Raw genomic sequence first — 26,754 nt, 5'->3', positions numbered from 1 at the left:
CACGCAGGAACGCAAACGAAAGTGCGCGAAGGAGCGCAGAAGGAGGGCGAGCGTGGTAGGAAGGGCGAGAGCTGGTGGTCGGCGAGCGATGACCCGTAGGCGAGCAATGGATACTGCAGGGAATAAGCCGACGTTCACGCGATGAAACACCGTCGGTGCGCGCGACGGAACACTGTCGGTGCGCGCGACGGAACACCGTCGGTCCGCGCGACGGAACACCGTCGGTCCGCGCGACGGAACACCGTCGGTCCGCGCGACGGAACACCGTCGGTCCGCGCGACGGAACACCGTCGGTCCGCGCGACGGAACACCGTCGGTCCGTGCGACGGAACACCGTCCGTCTGTGCGATGGAATACCGTTGGTTAGCGCACGGGCGAACATTGGAGAGCATGTGCGCGGTCGCGCATGAGCGTGCGCGCGCGGGCACGCGGGCGAGCGCAGGCGGGCGGGAGACCGATGACGCGTAGGCGGGTGGTGGCGCGTTGACGAGCGATGGCGCGTTCTGGCGAACGATAGCCCGTAGGCGAGTGAAGGCGCATTGGCAAGCGATGGCGCGTCGGCAAGCGTTGGCGAGCGGTGGTGCGTTAACGAAACGCTAGCACGCAGGTGAAGAATCGCGGGCGCGTAGGCGATTGCCAACGCGAGAGAGACTAGTGATGGTTAGCGCGCATCGCGCTAACAGAAGGCGCGCAGGTGCATCAAGAAGGTGAGCGCTGAAGCAAGCTGTTAATCAGGCGATCCTAGACGGTCAGAATAAACCGTTGGCGCCCATTATTGTGTGTGGCAGAAAAGGGCGCGCAGATGTGCGCTGGCGATCGAAGAAAGCTGGCGCACAGAAGGACAGAAGTAAAGGTGAGCGATGGCGAGCAGAGGGAAGATCTACGGCAAGACTCAGCTACCGGAGATCGTGGTCCACAGCAGGCGAGCGCTAAATCGCTACTGATGGTGTCCAGGGAAACTGACAAGCGTGGCAGATCGATGGCGATCGTTGACGCGTAGGAGATCGCTGACGAGCAGGCGAACGTAGACGCGTCTATGGTCGCTGGCGAGCTGGAGATCGCTGGCGAGCAGAAGGCAACGCGTGGAAGCCTGTGCGTAGAAGAAGAGTCCTTGTCAAAGACCTGAACCGAAGTTCTAGATCGCGAGGGCGAACGTGGGCGCACAGGGCGCATAACAGGAACCAACAGGAACAGCAGAGATGATCATCATGAGAGCGCTGACGAACAGGAGAGCGCTTGCGAACAGGAGAGCGCTAGCGAGCAGGAAAGCGCTGATGAGCAGGAGAGAAGGAGAGCGCCTGTGCGCTAACACTGAGCAGGAGAGAACACAGCAGAAGGGCGCGCAGGGGAACTCTAACGCGCAAGGGAAGAACCCCCGTGGGAGGCAACCCATTGCCCCGAAGGGATCGTTGTCCGTTTGGAGACTGATGTCCGTCGGAAGACCGTTGTCTGTCCGTCGGGAGACCGATGTCCGTCGCGAAGACCGTTGTCCGTCGGAAGACCGTTGTCCGTCGGAAGACCGTTGTCCGTCGGAAGACCGTTGTCCGTCGGAAGACCGTTGTCCGTCGGAAGACCGTTGTCCGTCGGAAGACCATTGTCCGTCGGAAGACCGTTGTCCGTCGCGAAGACCGTTGCCCGTCGGAAGACGAGATCAGACTGCTGTCCATCTGCACCAGGGGCGAAGATCAAGAAGAAGGAGTTGTAGGCTGCATACGGAGATTCAAAAAGGCGCCTCTTAGTACCCTTATAGGGAGAAGGGAGGCCCCTACGACATAGCGGACGGTGAGCCTTACGGCGAAGGAGGCCAACAGCAACAACAGCAGAAGAGTCCTCCGAAGAGGAGTCTCTATGAGTGTACTCTCTCGCGAACAAAAGAGAAACACTTCGTAGAAGAGACGGGTCAGCCAGTGACCTAAAAGGAGCAATCCTCCGAAGAGGGGCTCCTGCAGTTGCCCAGCCCCTTGAGCGTAACTGCGGGTGCGACCGCTCAGCACCAAGACCATAGTCGCACAAAAAAAAAGGCAAGAGAAGAACCCCCCAAAGGGAGAAAAATTATATTTTGATTATAAAATAAATTTTTGAATATACTTACCCGGTGAATATATAATAGCTGACGTCTCCGGCGGCTCGACAGAAAAACACAAAAACTCGCGAGCGATCGCTATGAAGGTTGCGGGTGTGCCCACCAGCGCCAACTATCGGCCAGATACCGCATATACATGTAAACAGCTCCAGTTCTTCTCATCCCGCTGGGTCTCTATCGGGGAGGAAGGGGGGGCCTTTAATTTATATATTCACCGGGTAAGTATATTCAAAAATTTATTTTATAATCAAAATATCATTTTTAAATATTTAACTTAGCCGGTGAATATATAATAGCTGATTCACACCCATGGTGGTGGGTAGAGACCAGTATTAATACAGTTTACAGCGTATATGCTTAGAGTTTTTGACAGTTATATCATAACAAAACCCAAATATATATAGGTACCTGGTAAGGAAGTTGACTTAGACGATTACTCTGCCTTGTTAGTCTGTCTTCCTCACGAAGCCCAGCCATCTTCTTAGGATGCTGAAAGACTCCCAGGAGCTGAAGTATCAAGGGCGGCAACCCATACAACAGGACCTCATCAAACCCCTAATCTGGGCGCTCTCAAGAAATGACATTTGACCACCCGCCAAACCAACCAGGATGCGAAAGGCTTCTTAGCCTTCCGTACAACCCAAAAACAAGATTAAAAACATTTCAAGAGACAGATTAAAAGGATATTGGAATTAAGGGAATGTAGTGGTAGAACCCTCACCCACTACTGCACTCGCTGCAACGAATGGACCCAGTGTGTAGCAGTCCTCATAAAGAGTCTGGATATCTTTTAAGTAAAATGACGCGAATACCGACTTGCTTCTCCAAAAGGTCGCGTCCATAATACTTCGCAGAGATCTATTTTGCTTAAAGGCCACGGAAGTTGCTATAGCTCTTACTTCGTGCGTCTTAACCTTAAGCAAGCATCGGTCTGTTTCATTCAAGTGAGAATGAGCCTCTCGGATTAAAAATCTGATAAAATATGACAAAGCATGCTTTGACATAGGTAATGATGGCTTCTTAACTGAGCACCATAAGGCCTCAGATCCACCTCATAAGGACTTAGTACGAGCTAAGTAGAACTTAAGAGCTCTAACTGGACACAGTACAGTACTCTTTCAAGTTCGTTGCCTACGATCTCTGACAGGCAAGGTATATCAAAAGACTTAGGCCAAGGACGAGAAGGCAGTTCATTTTTGGCTAGGAAACCAAGTTGAAGTGAACATGTGGCTTTCTCTGTGGAAAAGCCGATGTTCTTACTGAAGGCATGAATTTCACTGACCCTTTTAGCCGAAGCCAAGCACACTAGGAAAAGCGTCTTGAGGGTGAGATCCTTCAGGGAGGCTGAATGTAATGGCTCAAACCTGTCTGACATCAGGAACCTTAGAACCACGTCTAAGTTCCATCCAGGATTTGCCATACGACGCATCTAAGCCTCTATGTCTAAAGACCGAAGCCAACATGCTCCTGTAGCCCTTAATAGTGGGTGCTGAGAGGGAGCGAACATTTCTCAGATGTAATAAAAAATCTGCGATTTGGGCTACAGAGGTACTGGAAAAGGACACAGATGCTGACTTGCACCAGTCTCGAAAGACTTCCCACTTCGACTGGTATACTTTGATGGTAGAAGCTCTCCTAGCTCTCGCAATCGCACTGGCTGCCTCCTTCGAAAAGCCTTGAGCTCTTGAGAGTCTTTCGATAGTCTGAAGGCAGTCAGACGAAGCGCGGGGAGGCTTTGATGAACATTCTTTACGTGGGGCTGACGTAAGAGATCTACCCTTAGAGGAAGACTCCTTGGAATGTCTACCAGCCATTGAAGTACCTCGGTGAACCACTCTCTCGCGGGCCAGAGGGGAGCAACCAATGTCAACCTTGTCCCTTCGTGAGAGGCGAACTTCTGCAGTACCTTGTTGACTATCTTGAATGGTGGGAATGCATATAAGTCCAGGTGAGACCAGTCCAGTAGAAACGCGTCTATGTGGATCGCCTCTGGATCTGGGACTGGTGAGCAATAGATTGGGAGCCTTTTGGTCAACGAGGTGGCAAAGAGGTCTATGGTGGGTTGACTTCAAGTCGCCCAAAGACTCTTGCACACGTCCTTGTGGAGGGTCCATTCCGTGGGTATCACCTGACCCCTCCGACTGAGACAGTCTGCCAGACGTTCAAGTCCCCCTGGATGAATCTCGTCAACAGGGAGATGCCTCGATTTTTTGACCATATGAGAAGGTCCCTTGCGATCACGTACAGCGTGTGGGAGTGAGTGCCTCCTTGCTTGGAGATGTACGCCAAAGCTGTGGTGTTGTCTGAGTTGACCTCTACCACTTTGTTTCGAAGAATGCTTTCGAAATTCATCAAGGCCAAGTGGACTGCTAATAGCTCCTTGCCGTTGATGTGCATGCTCTTCTGAACTGAGGTCCACAGACCCGAGCATTCCCGACCGTCCAGGGTCGCACCCCAACCCAAATCCGACGCGTCTGAGAACAACACGTGGTTTGGGTTCTTGACTGCTAGGGACAGGCCCTCTCTCAGACTGATATTGCTGTCCCACCAGTTCAGGCATGCTTTTACTGGTTCGGAGACTGGGATTGATACCGTCTCTAAAGTCTTGCCCTTGTTCCAGTGAGAGGCTAAATGGAACTGGAGAGGCCGAAGGTGCAGTCTCCCTAGCGAGACAAACTGCTCCAGGGATGAGAGAGTCCCTACGAGACTCATCCAACTCTTTACTGAACAACGTTCTCTTTTCAGCATTAGTTGGACTTTGAGCAGGGCTTGTTCTATTCGGGTGGCAGACGGAAAAGCCCGAAAAACTAGACTGCGAATCTCCATCCCCAAATATAGAATAGTCTGGGATGGGATCAGTTGGGACTTTTCTAAGTTGACCAAAAGTCCCAACTCCTTGGCCAGACCCAACGTCCAATGTAGGTCCTGCAGACAGCGATGACTGGACGATGCTCTGAGAAGCCAGTCGTCCAAGTACAGGGAGGCTCGGATTCCCGATAGATGAAGGAATTTTGCCACATTCCTCATGAGCCTCGTAAACACGAGAGGAGCAGGACTGAGGCCAAAGCACAGTGCTCGAAACTGGTACACCACATTCCTGTAAACAAACCTCAGAAACGGTTGGGAATCCGGGTGTATAGGAATGTGGAAGTACGCATCTCGCAGGTCGAGAGAGACCATCCAGTCTCCCTCTCTGACCGCTGCTAAGACGGACTTCGTGGTCTCCATCGTGAATTTTGTTTTCGTAACAAAAACGTTGAGAGCACTGACGTCTAGCACTGGCCTCCAACCTCCTGTATGCTTTGGGACTAGGAAGAGACAGTTGTAAAACCCCGGTGATTGAAGGTCCGAGACTTTCACCACCGCTCCCTTCTCTAGCAACAGAGACACTTCTTGATGTAGGGCTTGTCTCTTTGACTCCTCTCGATACCTGGGAGAGAGGTCTATAGGAGTTGTCACTAGAGGAGGTTTGCGTACAAACGGAATTTTGTACCCCTCTTTGAGCAACAGAACAGACTCTTGGTCTGCACCCCTCTTCTCCCAGGCCTGCCAGAAGCTGTTCAATCTGGCCCCTACCGCTGTCTGAGGCCGTGGGCAGTCAGACTCTGCCACGGGAGGACTTGGCTCCTCTCTTCTTACCTCTCTTTCTCTCGGCACGAGAGCCTCCCCTGCTGGGAGCTCTGCCACGAAAGGGCGGGATAAATCTAGACGCAGGAGTCTCGATTCTGGGTCTCACAAAGGATGAAGAAGGAGTACCCTTGCGAGCAGAGGACGCCATCAGGTCATGTGTGTCCTTCTGCACAAGCGAAGTAGCTATGTCCTTAATCAGCTGTTGTGGAAACAAGGCAGCCGATAAGGGAGCAAAGAGCAGTTCCGATCTCTGACAGGGAGTAACTCCTGCTGAAAGGAAAGAGCAAAGGGTTTCTCTCTTCTTCAAGACTCCCGACGGAAAGGTGGAGGCGAGCTCATTGGAGCCATCGCGGATGGCTTTGTCCATACAGGACATGATAAGTAAGGATACATCTTGGTCAGCAGACAAGATCTTCCTACTTAATGCTCCTAAAGACCAATCAAGAAAGTTAAAAACTTCAAAGGCCCTGTATACGCCTTTAAGTAGATGGTCAAGGTCCGAGGAGGACCAACAAATCTTCGAGCGTCTCATGGCCAGGCGACGGGGAGAGTCTACGAGGCTTGAGAAGTCACCCTGGGCAGAGGCAGGGACTCCCAAGCCGAGAACTTCTCCCGTGTCATACCAGACGCTCGATCTAGAAGCAAGCTTAGAAGGTGGGAAGGCAAAGGCCGTCTTCCCCAAAATCCTCCTGGTATCCAACCAGTCGCCTAGAAGAGCGAGAAAGCAATAGCTTAGTAAAGGCAAGCTTGGTAGCAGCTAAGCCTAGAGCAAACTCAGACGGAGGCGAACGAGGAGCAACAGCAACAAAATGATCTGGAAAAAGATCCTTGAAAATCTTCATGATCTTCTTAAAATCCATCGAAGGTTGAACAGCCTTAGGTTCTTCTACATCTGACAAAACGTCCAAAGGATTATCATCAGGATGAGGGTCAGCAACGTCCTCATCTGAAGGAACCTCGTCTGACAACTGATGAGTCTCAAGCAAGGGAGAGACCTGCCTTGGTGGCAATGCTTGACAAACAGAGTCCACACGCACAGGAGCATCAGTAGCAGTCCAGGACGCTACGTCATTTAACTGCTTAACGGACTGACTAGCAACAACAACAGGAGCGGGAGGACGCTCGACGTCAACTCGAGACTGCCTTGACTGCCTAGACTGAGCAGTCAAAACAACTCTTGACTGCGGTGCTTGACGCTCAACGTCAAAACAAGTCAACTTTGCTGGTTGGCGAACGTCCTGAACGTCAACACGAGCATGCGGCAGCGGCTGAACGTCCACAAGCGGCTGAAAGTCAACACAGGACTGCATCGAGTGAGGCTCTACGTCACGTGACTGACGTGACTTTGTAACGTCAACGTCAACGTCAACAGGACGAGCAAAGGCTCGTTTGGGCGGCTGACGGCCAGGATCTCGATCAGCTAAACGGCTAGGATCATCGTGAACCTGCTCAGCAGTATACTCCTCCATAAGAGAGGCCAGCTTATTCTGCATATCTTGCAGCACAACCCATTTAGGATCAACGGGAGTGGGTGCGGTTCGAGACGAGGGTAACGTCTGTGATTGCAAAACATTGCCTACACTAAGACTCTCGGAGCCTGTGTTACGCTTCTGTTTAGGCGGCGAGCAGTCTTCCGATGACTGCACAGGGTCAGAGCTGTCCCAATGGCTACAACCAGGACGCTGGACCTGTCCTGAAGGGACTGACTTCCGCTTTAAGGGTCTCGAAACCTTGCTCCACGGTTTCTTACGCGAGAAGTCTTCGGATGACGAGGAGAAAATCGCCTCGCTCGTCTTATGGTAGGGGCGGTCTTGACGAGACACGCCCGAAACCATAGAGGGAACGTCTGTTCGTTGGTTAAAGCCTCTCGAACCCATAAGTCCTACGACATTACTTCTCCCTGGTGCATGGGAGCTTGCAAGAGGTCTTGGACTAGGCGGACGACAGGCACGAACAGACGAACCCTCGGTCGCAACACTGATAACACTTTGCGCACTAATCACTTTATCCCCACGATTTTCTAATGTGGCACTCTGACACTTTAACTCTTTTACATCCGCCATGAGTTGATTACGGTCTGTAGCTAAAGATTCAACTCTCTCGCCCAAAGATTGAATGGCACGTAACATATCCCGCATCGATGGTTCATGAGTGCTAGTAGAAGGTTCAGGCACAACTACTACTGGGGAAGGATTAGGTTCAGGGGCATGGGAGGAGGAAAATTCTAATGATCTAGAGGAACTTCTCCTCACCCTATCTCTCTCTAGCTTACGAGAATACTTATCAAACTCTAGCCAGTCGAATTCCGAAAGTACCACGCACTCATCACACCGATCTCCTAATTGACAGGTTTTACCCCGACAATTAGAACACACCGTATGTGGGTCGAGAGAGGCCTTTGGAAGACGTTTGTTACAATCCCTAGCATTACATTTACGAAATTTAGGAATTGGAGAAGGGTCAGCCATTTTGAAAAGTCAAAGAAAGTCCAAAAAACAATCCAAAGTCATCAACAATTAAATCTATCCAAAAAAGAGTTCAAGAGTTTAAATTGAAGATAAAACACCTGCACTGCGAAAGCTCAAAACCAAAAAGAAGTACTTCACCAAGACTGACGAAAAACTCCAGGTTAACAGCGAGTAATGGAATCAACTTGTCGACAAGACCGACAGAGAAGAACTGGAGCTGTTTACATGTATATGCGGTATCTGGCCGATAGTTGGCGCTGGTGGGCACACCCGCAACCTTCATAGCGATCGCTCGCGAGTTTTTGTGTTTTTCTGTCGAGCCGCCGGAGACGTCAGCTATTATATATTCACTGGCTAAGTTAAATATTTAAAAACTCAAGCCTGGACAGGAAAAACTTCCCTCGGAAGGAAAGTTACCCACCCAAGGAGGCAAGCCTCCTGAGTGTTCTAAAATGAACTGGAGAGCTGTCAATCGTCACGGGAGTACTTACAGAAGAAGGAGACACGCCCCTGAGGAAGATCCATAGGGGAGGCAGCAACAGCCGAAACCCCAGGCCTCAACAAGACAGCTCACTCCGTTGTCATATTACAGAAACGAACTAGATCGGTAACTGTAACACTCACGGAAGGAGAGCTGTAACCAATACAGAATTATAATCATTGTAATTATGTAATTATGTAATTTAAAAATGAATGAACACTAAAGAAAGAACGAAAACCCCGGAAGGAATCGTTCTACAAAGCTGAAAAATGAACAAATACAATTAGATTCATAAACTAATTGAGACAAAACATACGGCGTAGCAACCCCCCCCCCCCCCACACGGGAAGGAAGCTACCAAGGCGTTGCAAGTAACGTAGTAAAAGGGTGAACGACCTCAAGAGAGAGAGAGAGAGAAAGATCGAAGTCAAACTCGATCGCGACCCATGAAATTACACCATGGTGGCCTAACTGCCGGGGGCTCCACGGAGATATCGTACACTACACACACAAGCACAAACTCTGAAAAGGAAACTTACTGATTTCTATACTCAAATATATACATAAACATGAGAAAATGTTTACATATATATTGAGTAAAAGAAAAGTAAGTGATTAAGTAAAGACAAAACAAACAATGGCTGCCAAGAAAGGACAAAGACAGAGACGTCTGTCCATGTCCGAGCCAAAAGTGAAAGTGAAGCATTCACCGGTGTGTGAGGGGGGGAGGGGTAGCTAGCTACCACTCCCCTGCCCCCCTGCTAACTAGCGCGGGGGTAATACACCCTCCTTAAATTCTAATGGCTCGCCATTTCAGCTACGCTAAAAGGTAAACCCAATGTAAATAGCGTGGTTTGTATTTCGGTTACGGAACAAATACAAATTACTTCCAAATTTGTTATTTGTTCCGACATTAATACAAACCCTCGCTATTTAGGACGGTGGCAGTCCAGACCAACTAGCTGGTCTTTGACCCGGGGTTTTCCCATTAGTGCTCTACACATAAGGAGAAACCCTGACACCTTGCTATATAATTCGTACAAAGCAAGGTTAGCGGCTTGAGCAATCGGTGTGAATGTGATATTAAGTGTAACTAGTCTAGGTAAGAAAAGTTAAAAACGTAGGAACCTTAAAATCAACCATAGATGTTACCAAAACAAATCTTCCCAGGGGGCATGAGGACGTAACATGTATATCTCTCTATACTACGTTACAACAAGGGAATGGTTCTACCTGCAGACAATGGAGATCAGCTTTGCAATGGCTACCGTAGGGGCTGTTACCCCGCAAGGGGAAGATAAAAGAAATAAAATTTGGTCATTCTTTGTCCTTCATCCCAGATTTAACCATGGTTAGACTCTGGCCTCCCATATCTGCTTCTTGTTCATCAAGAAGCTCGAGGTGTTATAAATCATTTATTGTGTAGCCACCAAAAGGACAATGGAGAGCGTCTCCATGTACCTGTGGGTCACATCTTGCAGGAAGTGGACAGTAAAGGTCATTTGACGCTTTCACCTACCCGCTGACAAGGCCTGCGTCACAGTAGTTTCCATAAACGCTAGGAGCGTGCTCCTGCTCCTAATATTATGAAGTCTAAGTCTCCTATATGAGAAGGATCTAAATTCAATACTCGGTCCATGACCTTAGGAATCCAAGCCGAGAAGGTGTTCTTAGCGATCCTTCTCTTGAATTTCCCCCAAACTAACAAAGAGTGCTGACACTCAAGAGCAAGCTCCTGTAATTTCCTTGAGGTAGTACCTCAAATCTTACCATGCCATAATAGCCATGGATTTGGCTTATAGGCCTCGCTACAAAGGACTCCCAATCCGAAGAGCTCGAATCTGGGATTGAAGCTGCCAGGAACGAAGAAGAGTATTACCTGGGCCATCACCAAGGCCAAAAGAGAGGGAGACCTGTCCTCGAGGCCAGGTGAAGATCTGCTGCTTGGAGTCCTAGTTTGTAAGGGACACCCTCGAGGACTAAAGAAAGCATATCATTCCCCATGGAGGTGGTTTCCCTAACGACTGAGGACAAATAGGCTAGGAACTCCGTATGAAGAGAGGCAATGCTGAAGTAGAAGAAAGGTTAATTCCTTTTGGTCAGAAAGCGAAGTTAAAGGAAGAGCGGAGGTCTTCCATCGCCGAGACTGAGAGCAGCTTTCCTCTCAAAGATAAATGAGGAATTCGCTCTTACTGAAATAGTGGCTTTGAGGGAGAGATAATCCTTTCATAACCCTAACCATATAAACCATTCCACTTGGCCTGGAAGGCTGAAGACAAAATCCTTTGCAGATAACCTAGCATCCTCTCTGCAACTTGTTGCAGGAGGACGACTCAGAGTGGAGGAGCTGGTTAGTCTCCAGGCGTGAAGTCACAGCAAAGTTACAGCTTTGTGAAATATGTTGAAATGTGGCTGTAAGAGTAGATTGTGTTGTGGAGGGAGTTCTCTCGGGATCTCCAATGGAAGTTGCAGAAGCGTCAACTAGGCGCGACGAGCCTGCTGGGCAAGACGAATCTTTTAGCGAGACGAGACTGTCAACAATGCGGGCTGTTCTGAAGTGATGACAGGGAATGGATGAGTCCAATTCCCTCCAGAGGAATCGCCCGACAGGGAGACCCACCAGTGAGGGAAGTCTTTCCCGAAGACGGGAAAGAAAAAAAAAAAAAGGAGACCAACGTCTGTTGCCGCTGTCAGCGATTCTTCTCAACGGCAGGAAAATTTCATTTCAAAGAGATTTAAATGACTGTTCCATTCTGGCTCTGACCAGATGCCTGAGGACGAGTGGTACAGCACGAGGTCCCCCCTTTTCTCTGGTGCATCTGAAGGGAGTGTCAAATCCGGGGAAGGGAAACGAGGAGGTCAACTCCTCGGATGAGATTCTTATCTGTCAACCTTCTTCTCAGGCAAGACTTCTGCCCAGGTCTCGTAAGGAACCAGTGAAAAGGAAGGTCCCTTGTGTTGAAGCACCTGGGATCTGGCTGCCCCTGAAGAGGTTGGATTAGAAGGAGACAGATGCGGCCTTAACGAACCAGAGTGAAACAGTGACATGTGACATAACCACTGTTGAAGAAAGCGAGTCCCAAGGAGGAAGCACTATCTCTACCTTCTGCCTTGAACCATGGTCTGCAGAATAACTTATGCAGGCTGACGGTGATGAACATATCTAAGGATATCCGCCTCTGATAAGGAAATCGGGATATCTCTCAAGATTTACTCCAATCCTCAGATTGTGGTAAATTTGAGTTGTCTCGGCAAGCCACCGAGACTTTTTATACTCAGCCAGTTGTCCCGAAGTCTTCAAGGAACGAGGCAGATACTGTAGGACCAGGTTGACACTAGGGTAAAACCCTCGTGAAAACCTGAGATGCTATCGAAACTGAAGGACCTAACCTTGACATGGAAAGCCTGCATGAATGAAGAAATCCTCCTTATGCCAAGATTTGATCTGTAATAGCTTATCTTGATAGTCGGAGTAATTTGAATCCGATGTAGAAACAAGGATGATTGTTTAGATTCAAAATAGCACTTATCCACAAAACTACCCTTGTAATCACTCAACAGATAAAATGCCCTGAACACACTTCTAATTTGGTCTTTCTAACTTTACCGTGACACTGTCACTGAAGCATAATACAGGTATATAGCTTAAGGATTTTATATTGTATGAGTATATAACAAGAATTGAGGATGAAAATCATCATACTGAATGTTACAGATAATATCAAAGGGAAACAGTAGGTCTTTAATTCCACAGTGCCTATACACAAGCTGCCACAGCATCCTAACCTAAAATACTGTAGCATGGAATAGGCTTTCACAAACCCAAACTTTAGTAAGGCCAGTTCATGTACTTGGCTACATATAACACTGTCACATATTTACCAAAACTGCTACCAAGCCTGAGTTAGTATGGTACTGGCTTTCATTTGAAGTCTGGTTTAGAGGGACGCAAGTCTTGATTAATATATACAGTACTTTAATTACTAGCGAAACTAGATTTCACTGTAAGAAATGGATGAGCGCAGGTTAGCTTGGAATTTTTCTCTTTTTAATGGGGCTGGGGCATTATAACTTGCGTATCACTCCATCAAAATGTGAAGTATTTCTCACTAACTCCATCTTTTGTTTACATTTGGGAGACTGATGGGGAGCTATTAAACATAAGTTACCTGCTTTTGCTAGCTATTCTGTTTTTGTATGACATAATAATTACCTAGCTTTTTCAACCAATTACAAGTTCCCCAAATATTTTTCCAACTGGTTATCATGTATTTATTTTGCATTTCTGACCATTATCATACCTGAATATAACTTTTTTTTTTATTTCCTCCACCCGAAAAACTTGGTTTCTCACAGGTGTACGCCATACTTGTCTTTAGACAAGAGGGTCATGAAGCTCAAACAGGTAGTTTGCCCCTATTAATCATGGTAAAAAGTGCATAAAACACACGACAGAGTAGGAAAAGCTTTACAAATATAGGGCTGCAGTATTATAAAGAAAAATTCCTGTGTTCCTCGAAAATTACCTTTATTTCTGTTGCAATTAAATAATTATCTAGATATACTCTAATGTATCCTATAGTAATGAGGGCCAACCAGTGGAAACCAGGGGATTTGGATGTTTAAAATTTACTGGCAAATCGATAAATATTGGTAAAGCTAGTCTTTTCTTTTCTATACATTATTCTCTGGGATGCATAAATCCAAAAAAAATTACACAAAGTATGGGCTTCCTCTTCCCTTAAATATTTATATCACTTTTCTCTACATTTTACAAACCACACGTATCTTCTCACGTTTGTGCGTTTATGCACAGCTTGTTGCCACCCTTCCACTTTCTCTCAACCAATGGAATTACTCTTGCTCGATTGTTTGTACGCAGCTCCTTCTCTTTCCTTCCCCTACCATATAATGAAGTTTACCATATTTGGGCCTGTTTGCATGCTTCAGTGTGACAGGCAGTTCTGTGACATATGCCCCGTTTTCTTAGGTTGTCCATTCAGTTCCATTGCAGTTGCATTTTGCGTCTATTTTTCATGGAGCCCAACATAAAAGTGTAATGGCTGCCATTATGATTATATGGATGCTACAGCCATGTTTGACGGTATTACGGTAGTCTTAAGTGGGGTTTACATGGGCGAACAGCTTGTTGAGCCTGGTTCGACAACCCTGTGTTTGAATTGCTCTTCGAGCCGTTCTACAAGTAGGTTCGACAGCCAGGCTCGGCGAGCTGTTCGGCCGTGTAAACCCGCGCTTTGTGTAGTGAATAAATTTTTAAAAGCTCACTGTGTTATCCGGCAAAGTTTAAAGTGTCCCAAGTGCAATTCTGAGTTAGCATTTAGGGGACCAGCACATTAACTACTGTAACTAAAAAATAAAAAAGAAAAAGAAAAAAAAAAAACAAGAAGACATGTAGGTGTCACTCATAAGGTAAGGAATTATTTGCGATTTACTTTATCATAAATGTAGAGAATTACTAGTGATTTACGTTAAAGAGTTTGTGACCTGGGAAAGGAAGTCCAGGGGGGGCTTTGTGTTAACAGCCGCCCCCCCCCCCCCCTAGCTAGGTCTGTGACCTGGGAACTTCTAGGTTAGGTTAGGTGGGTTTGATAGATTCCGTTGCCTTTAAAATATCTTGAAAATTGTTAAATAATAACATTTCCTGTTTTCGCCCACCCAAAGTCCCAGGTTCCCAACTGTGTCCGTCGGGAGAGGGGAGGGTATAACGGGAAAACAGCTTATTTGCAATGGAAGTAAATGTCAAATTCGTTGAAAGCACATTATTTACTGTAAGATTTTTTACCCTAGGAGCTGTAGTTCCGTGGTGTTCTATAATTTTACCAAAAATATATGGTTCATGGGTAAAGTTTTGGATTCAACCAAATTGGGAAATGTATTATATTAATATATTTTCCTAGTAAAGCACGTGATAACAAAACACTTCTTCTCAATACATTATTGTCGCTAATGCATACTTACAGAGAAAAAAAATATTTCAGGAATTGAAGGTCTTGACTTGTTCTAAGTTTAGTGTATATCTTTCCATGGGCACGCAAGGTAGCTCTTGTTAGTTTGTATATCTGTTTTCATCTTACTTGGCTCCTCCCCATTGCGCAATGTGACAATATTTGCTTGATTGCGCATTTGCTCCTCCCACTAATGTCGCTCCTCCAATCTAAATACTACTGGGTTCTTTTCAAGGGTTATTATTGGACGATTCATTGGTCTCTCAGTCTTGTTTCAAGGATCTGTTTTTCGTGCAATATAACATTGTAAACGATAGTATTTTGTTTTTTTCCCTATTTCATTATGGGAGAAACCCGTGATTGTCGTTTGTTTTCGGTTTTCAAAAGTTCCGGTTTCTATATTTTCATCACACGTCACTTGACTGTCATGGATCCTCCGGTACGGTTGTGTGAAATATGTCGTTATTCCTATTTTGATGTGATCGGCAGATTTCATGGGAATTATAATGGAACTCCTGAAGTAGTGAATCGTTTTTTAAGGGAGCATTCCGTATTACCTTTAAGTGTCCAGTGTGGTAAATGTGATTCGGCTTTACATTTTCGTGAGGATAGACATGTGTGGTATTGTACCAAATCTGTAAAAATAGCTAAAACGCGAAAAAGACGTTTGTGTAATTACACTGTCAGTGATTTTAAGGGAACTTTTCTGCACGGGTCCCACCTTCCCCCGTGGAAATTAATTTTATTTGTCAACCATTGGTTGCATAAGTGTTGGGACCACCATTTCGTTATAAAGGGCCTTGGTATATCTTCTTCTACTAGTGTAGACTGGAGAAGCTTCTGTTCAGAAGTAACTGAATTTTGTTTTGATAACCAAGAGCCTATTGGTGGTGATGGTGTAATAGTGGAGATTGACGAATCTCATTTTGGTAAACGGAAGTTTGACCGTGGAAGGCCTCTGAGTGATATATGGGTGTTCGGAGGTATTGAGAGGGAGTCCAAAAAAACATTTATTGTTCCTTTAATTGACCCTTTACCGCAAAAGCGTGATGCAGCTACCCTCATCCCTTTAGTTCAGAAATACATTAAACAGGGCAGCATTATTGTGAGTGATAAGTGGCGGTCTTACAATTCTCTGGCCTCTCTGGGTTACGATCACCGCAGTGTAAATCATTCCAAGAATTTTGTGGATCCTTCGAACCCCGAAACCCATACACAAAATATTGAACGGCTTTGGCGGGAGCTGAAGGAGTGGATACAACGCCCTGGTAACCGTTGCGAATATTTCAGGCAGTATTTGTCCCAGTTCATTTTTATACATAAATACCCTGAGGAGGAGCTGCTCCATCATTTTTTTATTGCAGCCAGTAAATTGTATCCTCCCCAATCAGAGGCTGAACGTATTCCAGTACTTGATGATTCAGAAGAGGGTCATCCACAACCTTCCACATCTTCATCGTCATCTTCCGTTTAAGGTAAGAAGTGATTTAACAAAATACAGTATATATATTCAAATTTACCCCTGGTTAAAGGGGGGGTCGCAGGGGGGGCGAAGCCCCCCCGGTAGGGGTACAGGGCCCCTAGGTTAGGTTAGGTGGGTTTGTTAGGTTCTGTGGTGCCCTGAAAATTACTGTGGCCTTAAGGGGGGGTCGCAGGGGGGGCGAAGCCCCCCCCCGGTAGGGGTACAGGGCCCCTAGGTTAGGTTAGGTGGGTTTGTTAGGTTCTGTGGTGCCCTGAAAATTACTGTGGCCTTAAGGGGGGGTCGCAGGGGGGGCGAAGCCCCCCCCCCGGTAGGGGTACAGGGCCCCTAGGTTAGGTTAGGTGGGTTTGTTAGGTTCTGTGGTGCCTTGAAAATTACTGTGGCCATAAGGGGGGGTCGCAGGGGGGGCGAAGCCCCCCCCCCCCCGGTAGGGGTACAGGGCCCCTAGGTTAGGTTAGGTGGGTTTGTTAGGTTCTGTGGTGCCCTGAAAATTACTGTGGCTTTAAGGGGGGGGTCGCTGGGGGGCCCTACCCCCCTCCCCCCGGTAGGCCTCGTTAGGGGTATGGGGGAGGGGTGCTGGAACATTAATTATTCATTTATTGCAAATATCATTCAATGCCCCAACACCCTCCCCCCCCTTCCCCCACCCAAAACCCCGGTTCCCAAAGGGTGTCCCCCATAATTGGTGGGATGAACTAGGGTATACATAGTAAATCTCTAAATCGGTTGGTTTGCAGTCAAAATAAACGTTAAATTCATTGAAACCACACTATTTCTGATGCAACAAATATATTTTTATTGCATTTTTCCAAATTTGGCTGAAACTAAAAATTTACCGGTTCATGTATTTGGCTAGAAATTAAAATATATATATTTACCCAAGTTTTTCCCTAAGGAAAGGGAAAAATGTGTGATCGATTGATTGATTGATTTTAGGTTTTCTGGCATCCTAGAAAAGTGTGCTTCAATAGGCTAGGATAGAATAGGTTACAAAAGTAACAGTACATAAATTAATTATGCTTTCTTGTACTTTAAGTGTGTTCCTTAATTGTTCTAGACGTTAATTTAGAACATTTTTATAAGTTCCATTTGAAATATCTGTTCTCTCTAATCATTACCCAATAAATAGATTGGCGGGAAAGAAAAGAAAATTACGGTAATGTCAGTTTTAGCAAAATGCGAATTTGAATCACGTTCTTGGAAAAAAAAGTTGCAGGAATGTTCGTTTAACCAAATATTAACAGAAAATCTATTAAGGCCTACCAAGCAAAATCTTAAATCTATATAGGCCTACCAAGAAAAATCTTTAGGCTATAGCTAAACAGTTGGCATATGAAATAATAGTGGCCTTACACTGAACATCCAAGAACCACGATTTTCACTTCCTTTCAGATAATTATGAAAAAATAATCAATGAATAGCAAACATTTCACAGCTTTTAAATACCACGAAAGGAATGTTGATTATTTAGACTTACCAAATTATATCCAATAATGGGGAAAGAAGTGTTTCAACGTGAAGGATAAGTATTGTGATGTTCTACAAGAACTTTGTTTTCGTGAACTGTCAAAAGTGTGACGACAAAGGGGCAATGTTGCCAGATGCGTTAGTCTAAAAATCCCCAAAACTCATGATAAAAAATCCCCAAAACAACCCAAAAATCCACATTTCCACATATATATTTTCTCCTGATCATGTAGGCTTCACTTATATAGAAATTACCCTCTATACTTCATATATGTGCAAGTAAACTAATTGCAATAATATAAAGGTTTATTCATCTTTGACTTTTCTTCATAGAAATTTGCACAGAACATCCCCATCAGACACCCAAAATTCCCAAAATCTAGGGATAAATCTCCATATCTAGCAACGCTGTAATGGGGTAACATCTTTCAAAATTGATAATTCAAATTTTTCTATCTTTTTTTCTTTTATTATATATTGGCAAACGGATCCTTCTGGTAACCTAATTCTAATAAAGCCTACATTTTTCATGAATAATTTTTAAACAATTATCGGCCCTTTTCTCTTAATTATCGCTAATTTTTATATTTGTAAACTGTGAATCCAAATGTCACTTACAATATGATCGTTTCATCTATAGTCAAGACTCCCAACCCTCAGATCTTATTTAGTGTGTATCATCTTTTAAATAGATATACATGTCCCATTTTCTATTAGTCTAGGTCTAATAATTAACAAGATAATAAAGGCCATAGATATATCTATGATAGATACTCCAAAGGAATTTTTCATTACCGATGAGCCCGCCATATTAGTAAGTCTTGTAATTTTGGTAATAACTGAAATTACGTAGACCACAACAGAGGCAGTTATGATAGTTTGATAGCGTAAAAGAAGTATAAATTTCTTTAATTGTTTCATCCTAAATCAAGCAGACTATCTGATCTAAAACTGGGCTATTTGTCAAAGTGTAGTCCTACTGGTTTTTAAAATATCGCAAAACCTCTACTTGAGAGTTATCTAAACGCACTTTTAGTTATTTCTAAAGATTTTTCGTTTCGCTTTAAAGCCAATAAAATTAATTTTGTCTATTTTTTATTATCCTTTACATGTATCTATCTATTAGTTATCTGGTGTTACCCATGTTCTCGTGTAATAATATTCAAGGTTGTATTTAATAAGTTGCAATAATGACTAGTAATGAAGAAGAACGCGCACAATATTAGTGATTTTTCATAGGATATAATTATTCAAAACTCAAGAGGTTAGAAAAAAATTATGTCCAAAAACACTTGCCTTGTGATATCCATGACATAGAATTTAACATACAATTGCAACAATTTAAGTGTATTGTTTATTACAGAGATTTTTTTGCAATATGTTAATGAGCAACTATGTTCAGAGTTGAATAAAAAATAACAATACAAATTGCACTTATCCCCCCACATATTGCAAGAGATTATCAATAAAGCTTTTTTAGTTATTCTTAAAATTGAGTTGTCATTAAGGACATTTTACGAGAAATTTGGAAAATCATTGTTCCTCGTATTTTCAATAAAACAACTTTGTATATATTGGTCAGCACGATCTAGTTCTGTGATATTTTCTTAATATCAAATGGCTACCGTCTACAGTCTATTTAGATTTTTGCTTAATTTATTCCATTTTATTCAGTCAGTTTACATATATCCATATGGCCAGGTTCATGTCTTAAATTTCAAGGGCTCTCGATTCCTATTAGCCAGTCAACTATCTTTTTCTTTTTTTTTTATTAAAGCAATTTCATTTTTTGATGTATACACAAAAATATATATACCTGTATATATATATATATATATATATATATATATATATATATATATATATATATATATATATATATATATACTGTATTTATATATATGTATATATATAAATATATATATATATATATATATATATATATATATATAGATAGATATATATATCGATATATATATATAGATATATATATATATATATATATATATATATATATATATATATATATATATATATATATATATATACATATATATATGGGTGGGGAGGTGTGTGTTGATATGCTGAACCATGCATTTTATTCTCAGTAACATTTTGATAAACTTCCCAGGAATTTTTAAACGGAAGCTTTTTATTTTATCTTTTATAACGCAGTTTAACTATATTTATTATTATTATTATTATTATTATTATTATTATTATTATTATTATTATTATTATTATTATCTAAGCTACAACCCTAGTTGGTAAAACAAGATCCTATAAACCAAAGGTTTCCACTAGGGAAAAATAGCCCAGTGAGGAAAGGAAACAAGGATATAACTAACTACAAGAGAAGTAATTAATTAAGATAAAATATCTTAAGAAGAGTATCAATATCGAAATAGATCTTTCACATATAAACTATGAAAACTTAAAGAATACAAGAGGGCGAGAAATAAGATAGAATAGTGTGCCCAAGTGTACCCTCAAGACAGAGAACTCTATCCCAAGACAGTGGAAGACCATGGTACAGAGGATATGGCACTACCCAAGACTAGACAACAAAGGTTTGAATTTGGAGTGTCCCTCTCCTAGAAGAGCCGCTTGCCACAGCTAAAGATTCTCTTTTACCCTTACCAAGAGTAAAGTAGCCACTGAACAATTACATTGCAGTAGTTGACCCCTTAAGCGATGAAGAATTGTTTGGTAATCTTAGTGTTGTCAGGTGTATGAGGACAGAGAAAATATGGCGAGAATATGCCAGACTATTCGGCGTATGTGTAGGAAAAGAAAACTGAGCCGTAACTAGAGAGAAATAACCAATGTAGTACTGTCTGGCCAGTCAAAGGACCCAGTAACACTCTAGCGGTAGTATCTCAAAGGGCGGATGGTGCACTGGCCAACTTACTTCGTTTATATAGTTGCAAAATAAGATACACTAAGGATAACTTAATTCTTTATTTGAATTGAGAAATTAGTTCAATTTCGTTTTATATTACTTTATAAAATAATTCACAAGCGGATAGCCAAAACTCCAATCATCCCTTTCTCTTGCTTTGTAAACCTGTTCTCCAACGTCATTCAGCCTTGAAAACAACAATAGGCGCATTTTTCATTAGAGCCTGTTATTTCTTAACCCCTGAAACTTCGTCCTTCACCATACTATAGTTATAAAATAGTTATGGCATCAAACTAAATTTTTATCAGTATTTTTTTTTTCTATAGTGAAATTGTTTTACACAGAGGATGTTACCTTGGAAAGAAGAAGAAGAAGAAGAACTTTCTTGTTCGATCATGAACAAAAGATCGTTGAAGGACTCTTAGTGGAGGCAATCACTCATTTCCTGTGCCTCTTGCGTAGTTTAGGCTGATGTAGCTCTCGCTATACTGTACAGTCTAATATTATGGATATAAGTTTCTAATCGACTCTCTCTCTCTCTCTCTCTCTCTCTCTCTCTCTCTCTCTCTCTCTCTCTCTCTCATCCTGAGTGCCTCAGATCACTTATAGCTCTCGCTATGCTGTCCAACGGTGTGGATATAATAAAGTTAATAGATTCTCTCTCTCTCTCTCTCTCTCTCTCTCTCTCTCTCTCTCTCTCTCTCTCTCTCTCTCTCTCTCTTCTCTCTCTCTCTCTCTCTCTCTCTCTCTCTCACTTGGCCGTCTCATCAATTAATAGTGATAAAAGTATTTGCAGCGGAAGAAGGTAATGGGCCTGAATATATTCCTTTTTTTTCCAGATAGATTGCAAATAAGTCTGGCCATCATTATTTCACCTTTATAACCTCATCCTAAGAACCATTAGACTACAGCCAAAGACAACATCGTTGTGGATTATACTGTAATTGTGTACTTAGTAAGCATTTGAAACCAAATAAATCTTACTATAATCCTAGAAAAGTTTTATCGAGATCAAATAGAGATCTGCCATATTTCACTTACAGTACATCTAGACAAGACTTTTTTACTTTGTAATTTATTCAACGAGTACCATTGTACTTTAACGTCTCTGCAGAATCATCAATACACCTTTGTCATGTTGATTCTTTAAGCAGATTTTGTCCATTGCAATTGTCGAATCTGTCTTATTGTAACAGCTCAATTCCCTGTTTGGAAGGTTGCTGTGGCCTATTGGAAAGCCCCTGCCGGCGATCTTTCAGACTGGTGTTCGAGTCCCGCTCAAACTCGATAGTTTCTTATAGTGTCTGCAACCTCACCATCCTTGTTTAGAAGATATTATATCAAACAGGCTATGGTAGCTTATTGGAAACGTCTGTGCCCTGCGATCTGCTAACTCTCAAGCTCGATAGTTTCTTGTAGTGTCTGCAACCACATCCTCCTTGTGAGCTAAGGATGGCAGTTTTGGAGGATCTCATAGTTCTACCTGTTGAGTCATCAGTTAGCCATTCCCTGTCCCTCCCTGGTCTTAGCATGGATGGAGGGGGAATTGGGCGTTGATCACATGAGTCTTTTTATAGTTTATATATGACATATTTGTTTTTGACGTTGTTAATAGTTTATATATGACATATCTGTTTTGACGTTGTTGCCTTTTTTGGAATGATTTATTGTTAATTTGTTCTCTTCATTTATTTCCTTATTTCCTTTCCTCACTGGGCTATTTTTCCCTGTTGGGGCCCCTGGGCTTATAGCATCTTGCTTTTCCAACTAGGGTTGTAGCTTGGATAGTAATAATAATAATGATAAAAAATATGGTCAGGGGATATTCATTGCAGCGAATAAGCACCTCATATTCACATTATTCATCTGCCTGAATAACAAAGGTAAAAACTGCGTTCAGAAGTGTAGACTAAATCCCTCTGAAGACCACATTTAATTCTATTATAATATGCTAATTAGAAATGGCTGATTTTTGTACTTTTGTAAGAGCAAGTTGAAAGTTCGTCATAATTTCAAGATATTTGTTATTCAACTTCATTTGACTTTAATTCCAAATCTTGTGTCTTTTTGGGGGTATATTCTGTTTTATGAATTAGATGTTTAATCTTTATTTTTGGCTAAATTTTCATCTTCAATTCGTACTTAAAAAATGCTTATTTGGCTTTATTGCGCAATATGTATACGCTAGTAGGTTATTAACATTCTAGTTTACTATTCAACATGTTACAGAAAATATTAACTATAAACTATAAAGAAAATCATCTAGAAATTCAAGGATTGTTTTAATGAAACTAGAAATTAAAGAGTGAATTGTATCTTGTTGACAATGGTAAAATAGGACACTGAATATATGTTACCATACAGAAAGTTTAAAACAAAAAAATGTATTCACCTAACCTAGGCCTATGAAATTTATATCTACAGCTATAGGGTAAAAATATGGCATGCATATACATTATACACGCAGAGCTTTCACATCTAAAAGAAACATCTTAAAATCTATAATACAGATTTAAAACATTATCAGAAGCGGAAGCTTCTCTTACAAGTTATTGTCCGTTGAAATTAAAAACTGGTAATTATCTAATGGATAATCTCTATTGCGGGAGATCCAATTGTTTTAGCTGATCTATTCGACAAACTTTTAGTCATCGTTAATATCTAGTTAATTGATGAATATATGGCGTCTGGATTGTCATTAAATGCACAGGGAATTTATCTGCTCATGTTTTAACTGATGGAATGTCATGGTATAAGGCATAAACGGTTATACAGGCAACTAGGCCGATGCTGCTGTTCATGGCGTGTTGGCCTCTGAAAACATAGTCCTCCGTCATGCCTGGAAATAAAAAAAGTGTCAATACAGAATTTTAAAACTTAGCGTTATGTAATAGATGATGATAAAAGATTGTTTTCTAAATAGTCAAGTAAAAGCTTCAATTTTACTATCTTATGAAACAAAGTGTAATGGATATGCAAGAAACTATAGTTTTCAACTCCCATAATTATGTTTTATTCGCTATATCTTAAAAAAAAAATCAAATTCTTTACTCATACCCTTGTGCGAACTTCATCAATTATTATTATTATTATTATTATTATTATTATTATTATTATTATTATTATTATTATTATTATTATTAGCTAAGCTATAAACCTAGCTAGAAAAGCTAGATGCTTAAGCCAAATGGCTCCAATAGAGAAAAATAGCCCAGTGAGGAACGGAAACAAGAAATTGAATAAACGATATGAAAAAAAAATGAACAAAATGAAATATTTCAAGAACGCTAACAACATTAAAATATCTTTCGCATATACACTTAAAAAAACACACACACACAAGAGGAAGAGAAACAAGACAAAACAACATGCCCCAGTGTACCCTCAAGCAGTATAACTATTCCAAGACAGTGGAAGGTCATGGTACAGAGGCTATGACACTACCCAAGACCAGAGAACAATGGTTTTATTTTAGTGCCCTTATAGAAGAGCTGCTTACCATAGCAAGCGAGTCTCTTCTACCATTGACAAGAGTTAATTTCCTGGGAAGAAATATTCAATTTTTAGAAAGAAGTTTTCAGTCAGTTTCCATGGAGAAAAATTTAGTTTTACTTCCACATGAACAATAGAATAGTTAAAATTGCCATTTCACCAAACTAACCAAGTTTTCATAAGTAAAATATTTTTAAAAGCATAAACACCAGTGAAACTGAGGGCTGGAAATGAACGGACGCTTATTTATTTTCCATTGAAAGCAACATATATACTAGGGTCTAATAGCTGGAGACTTCGAGGCTATAAGCAACTGGTGTTTTAAGGCCCTTCCACACGAGGGGCAAAGTGCAGGGCGGGGAGACACTGTTACCAATTTTATAATATGGGTGACGATGAAGTTTAGATGACGTCATAGTCGAATAAACAACGGGCAAACCATCGAAGTGCCCGAATCGTTGTTGAGGAGCTGTATGGGAATCTGTACTGTCTGACTGCACTCTGCACTCTGCCCTCTGCACTCTACCCTCTACCCTCTGCACTCTACCCTCTGGCCGGGGCCTGGGCTAAGTCATACGTTTGCCTGCCTGTGCCTAATGTCTGCCATGGACTCTTTGATCTGGTAACACTGATTCAAAGCGAGAGAATTACGGGCAAATTGGAGTGGCCGTCTTGAATTTACCTCTCGTGTGGAAGGGTAGAGATAAGTTTAAGTTGTACTAGTCTGAAATCGGGCGAAGATACGTGGGAGTCCTTTCAACTGTAAATCAAGATGTGATTAAACAAACTCCATCTGAATAGGCATATCATGCAACGCTAATTCCTGTCACTGGAGATAATTCTATGAATCTAGGAGTGAAATGGTAAATAAAAAAGAAAAAAAAAAGAAAAAAAAAAGTCTCGTCAATTTATGGAAAGCTTCTGAATCCTTAGATAACTGGATATCTTTAGAGAAAATAGATTAAAAAGTACATTGCAATATCCAATCTATAGAAACAGCAATAGAAATGGTAAAAACTTTTATAACATCAAATGACTGTCCAAAGTCTAGGGGTCAATTGCAATAATTACATTTTAATAAGAACACTATTTTTTTTTTTAGCAAAAAATTATTGAGGATTGCCAACCACATTTGTATTCAGTATGTTACCTTCGATTTAAGTTTTGTTTACCTTATGATCATTGTTTTAAACCTTTGATGAAGACTTAGCTCAAAATAGCTGCTCAGTGCGAAAACGAACTAGCTCATTTCTATTTGAATTATATTAATTTTTTAGACTAGAATATATATACCCAAAGAAAAGTCAACTATTTGAGAATTATAAAATTTGGCTTCCCATAATGTTAACATATAACTTATGAGCCAATACTTAGTGTAAAATCATATTTACCTGCATTTATTTTATTCACACGTAGATGCTTATAATCGCCCTTCTTGTAAATGCTCATTATACTTCGACTCCATCCTCAGATTTCGTAGTCAGTGACATCCCACTGTCATGTTTTGCAACAACGACCACTTCTTCAGTCATACTTCCAACCTTTGCCAAAGATTTTTCTGAGGCTGAATGGGAATTTTCTGGAAGCACCCCCTGCTTGCAAGTAATCCCGCTTTGTAATTCCAGTCTCTCATCTGGTATGGCTTCTTTGAATTCTGATTGCTGAATAATTGGACTTGAAGCCCTAAAATTTGCAGTATCTTTGGGAATGTTGTTATTTGACTCCAGGCTAGGCCCAGAATGAGAGAGATTCTCTCCTATAATTTGTCCTTGATTAATTGAACCTCTTTGGGATTCATCTGTCTGGTCTGACTCTGCAATGTTAATGGACAACTGTTGAGAAACTGAATTTGAAGTATCCAAATTTGAATGATCGACAGGTAAACTTTGTTGCAAGTCTGGATTTTGACGACTCTCTGGTATATTACACACAGGCGAATTCAGTTCTATTGCAAGGCATCGCCTAGAATTACTCTCTCCCATATTATGCATGTTAAATGAATCCGAAAATTCAATATCTATATCGGAATCTGAACTAGAATCAACTGACACAACTTGAATCTGCTGAGCTTGAGAATTATCTTGCTCTGGTAGAACGTTTTCTCTTGGTAAAATATCCACCTGCATTTCTTGGCTCCGATACTCTAAAGAATAAATATCAGGATATATATTTATAGGCAGAGAAACAGCATTGACTGTAGCAAGCAATAGATTATTTAGTTTAGCTCCTGAATGTTCTGGGAATCTCGCCTCGTGTTCATCATGCGAATTTGAATACATCTGACCTTGAAAAGCAGGGTTCGTGTGTGGAACAATGCACATCATGTCAGAAAAAGTCTCGACTTGCAGTGGCACAGTGGCTGCGGAACTCGCAGCAATGAATGGTGGTGCTGAAATGCTGCAAGGTAAAACTATAGGTGAATGAACTACAGGGGCAAAAACATGAGGATGCTGAACAATTTTCTGACCCTCTTGAGTGGTGATAATGTGTTGAACTTGTTGAATTCGAGCAGTTCGGATTTGCATATATAATGGCAAACCAGGTTTGTCGGGCAAATTTGTTAAATTACCCTGTTGACCACTTTGTGGTGTGTGCTGCTGGTTGATATCTCTATTGTGCTGTGTAACTATAGGACTATTTTGAAATTGGTTTAAATTATGAAACTGGTTGCCGCTTTGAATTCTTTCGATAGTTTTCCACTGACTTAGATTCTTACAAATTTGTTGCTCAAATTGCTGAGAAGATTGCAGTCCTGCCAAGTATCCAATTTGCGGATTTTCATTCT

The 26,754-nt window shown here is 42.2% G+C and overlaps 2 protein-coding genes across 3 annotated transcripts in view; both read right to left on the bottom strand.

Moving 5' to 3' along the window:
* LOC137629692 (uncharacterized) overlaps positions 1-17,692 on the bottom strand; it is a 46,262-nt gene extending 28,570 nt beyond the window's left edge. For both annotated transcript variants that reach the window (XM_068361249.1, XM_068361250.1), the window contains exon 1: positions 17,586-17,692. The gene's annotated coding sequence lies outside the window, so the exon portion shown is untranslated. The remainder of the gene's footprint in view (positions 1-17,585) is intronic.
* Positions 17,693-22,854: 5,162 nt separating this feature from the next.
* The window catches only part of LOC137629691 (uncharacterized), a 4,712-nt gene continuing 812 nt past the window's right edge, over positions 22,855-26,754 (bottom strand). Inside the window, exons 1-2 of the mRNA XM_068361248.1 lie at positions 25,361-26,754; positions 22,855-23,316 (exon numbers count right to left, since the gene is read on the bottom strand). The exon at positions 25,361-26,754 is cut by the window's right edge and continues 812 nt beyond it. Of these exons, the coding sequence (XP_068217349.1) occupies positions 25,418-26,754 (1,337 nt within the window). The 3' untranslated portion in view covers positions 22,855-23,316; positions 25,361-25,417. The remainder of the gene's footprint in view (positions 23,317-25,360) is intronic.

This window comes from Palaemon carinicauda, chromosome 37 (genome assembly GCF_036898095.1).
Source record: "Palaemon carinicauda isolate YSFRI2023 chromosome 37, ASM3689809v2, whole genome shotgun sequence".
NCBI lineage: Eukaryota > Metazoa > Arthropoda > Malacostraca > Decapoda > Palaemonidae > Palaemon > Palaemon carinicauda.
Note: the sequence above shows the minus strand (reverse complement) of the source record. Positions and strands in the feature narration are given on the sequence as shown.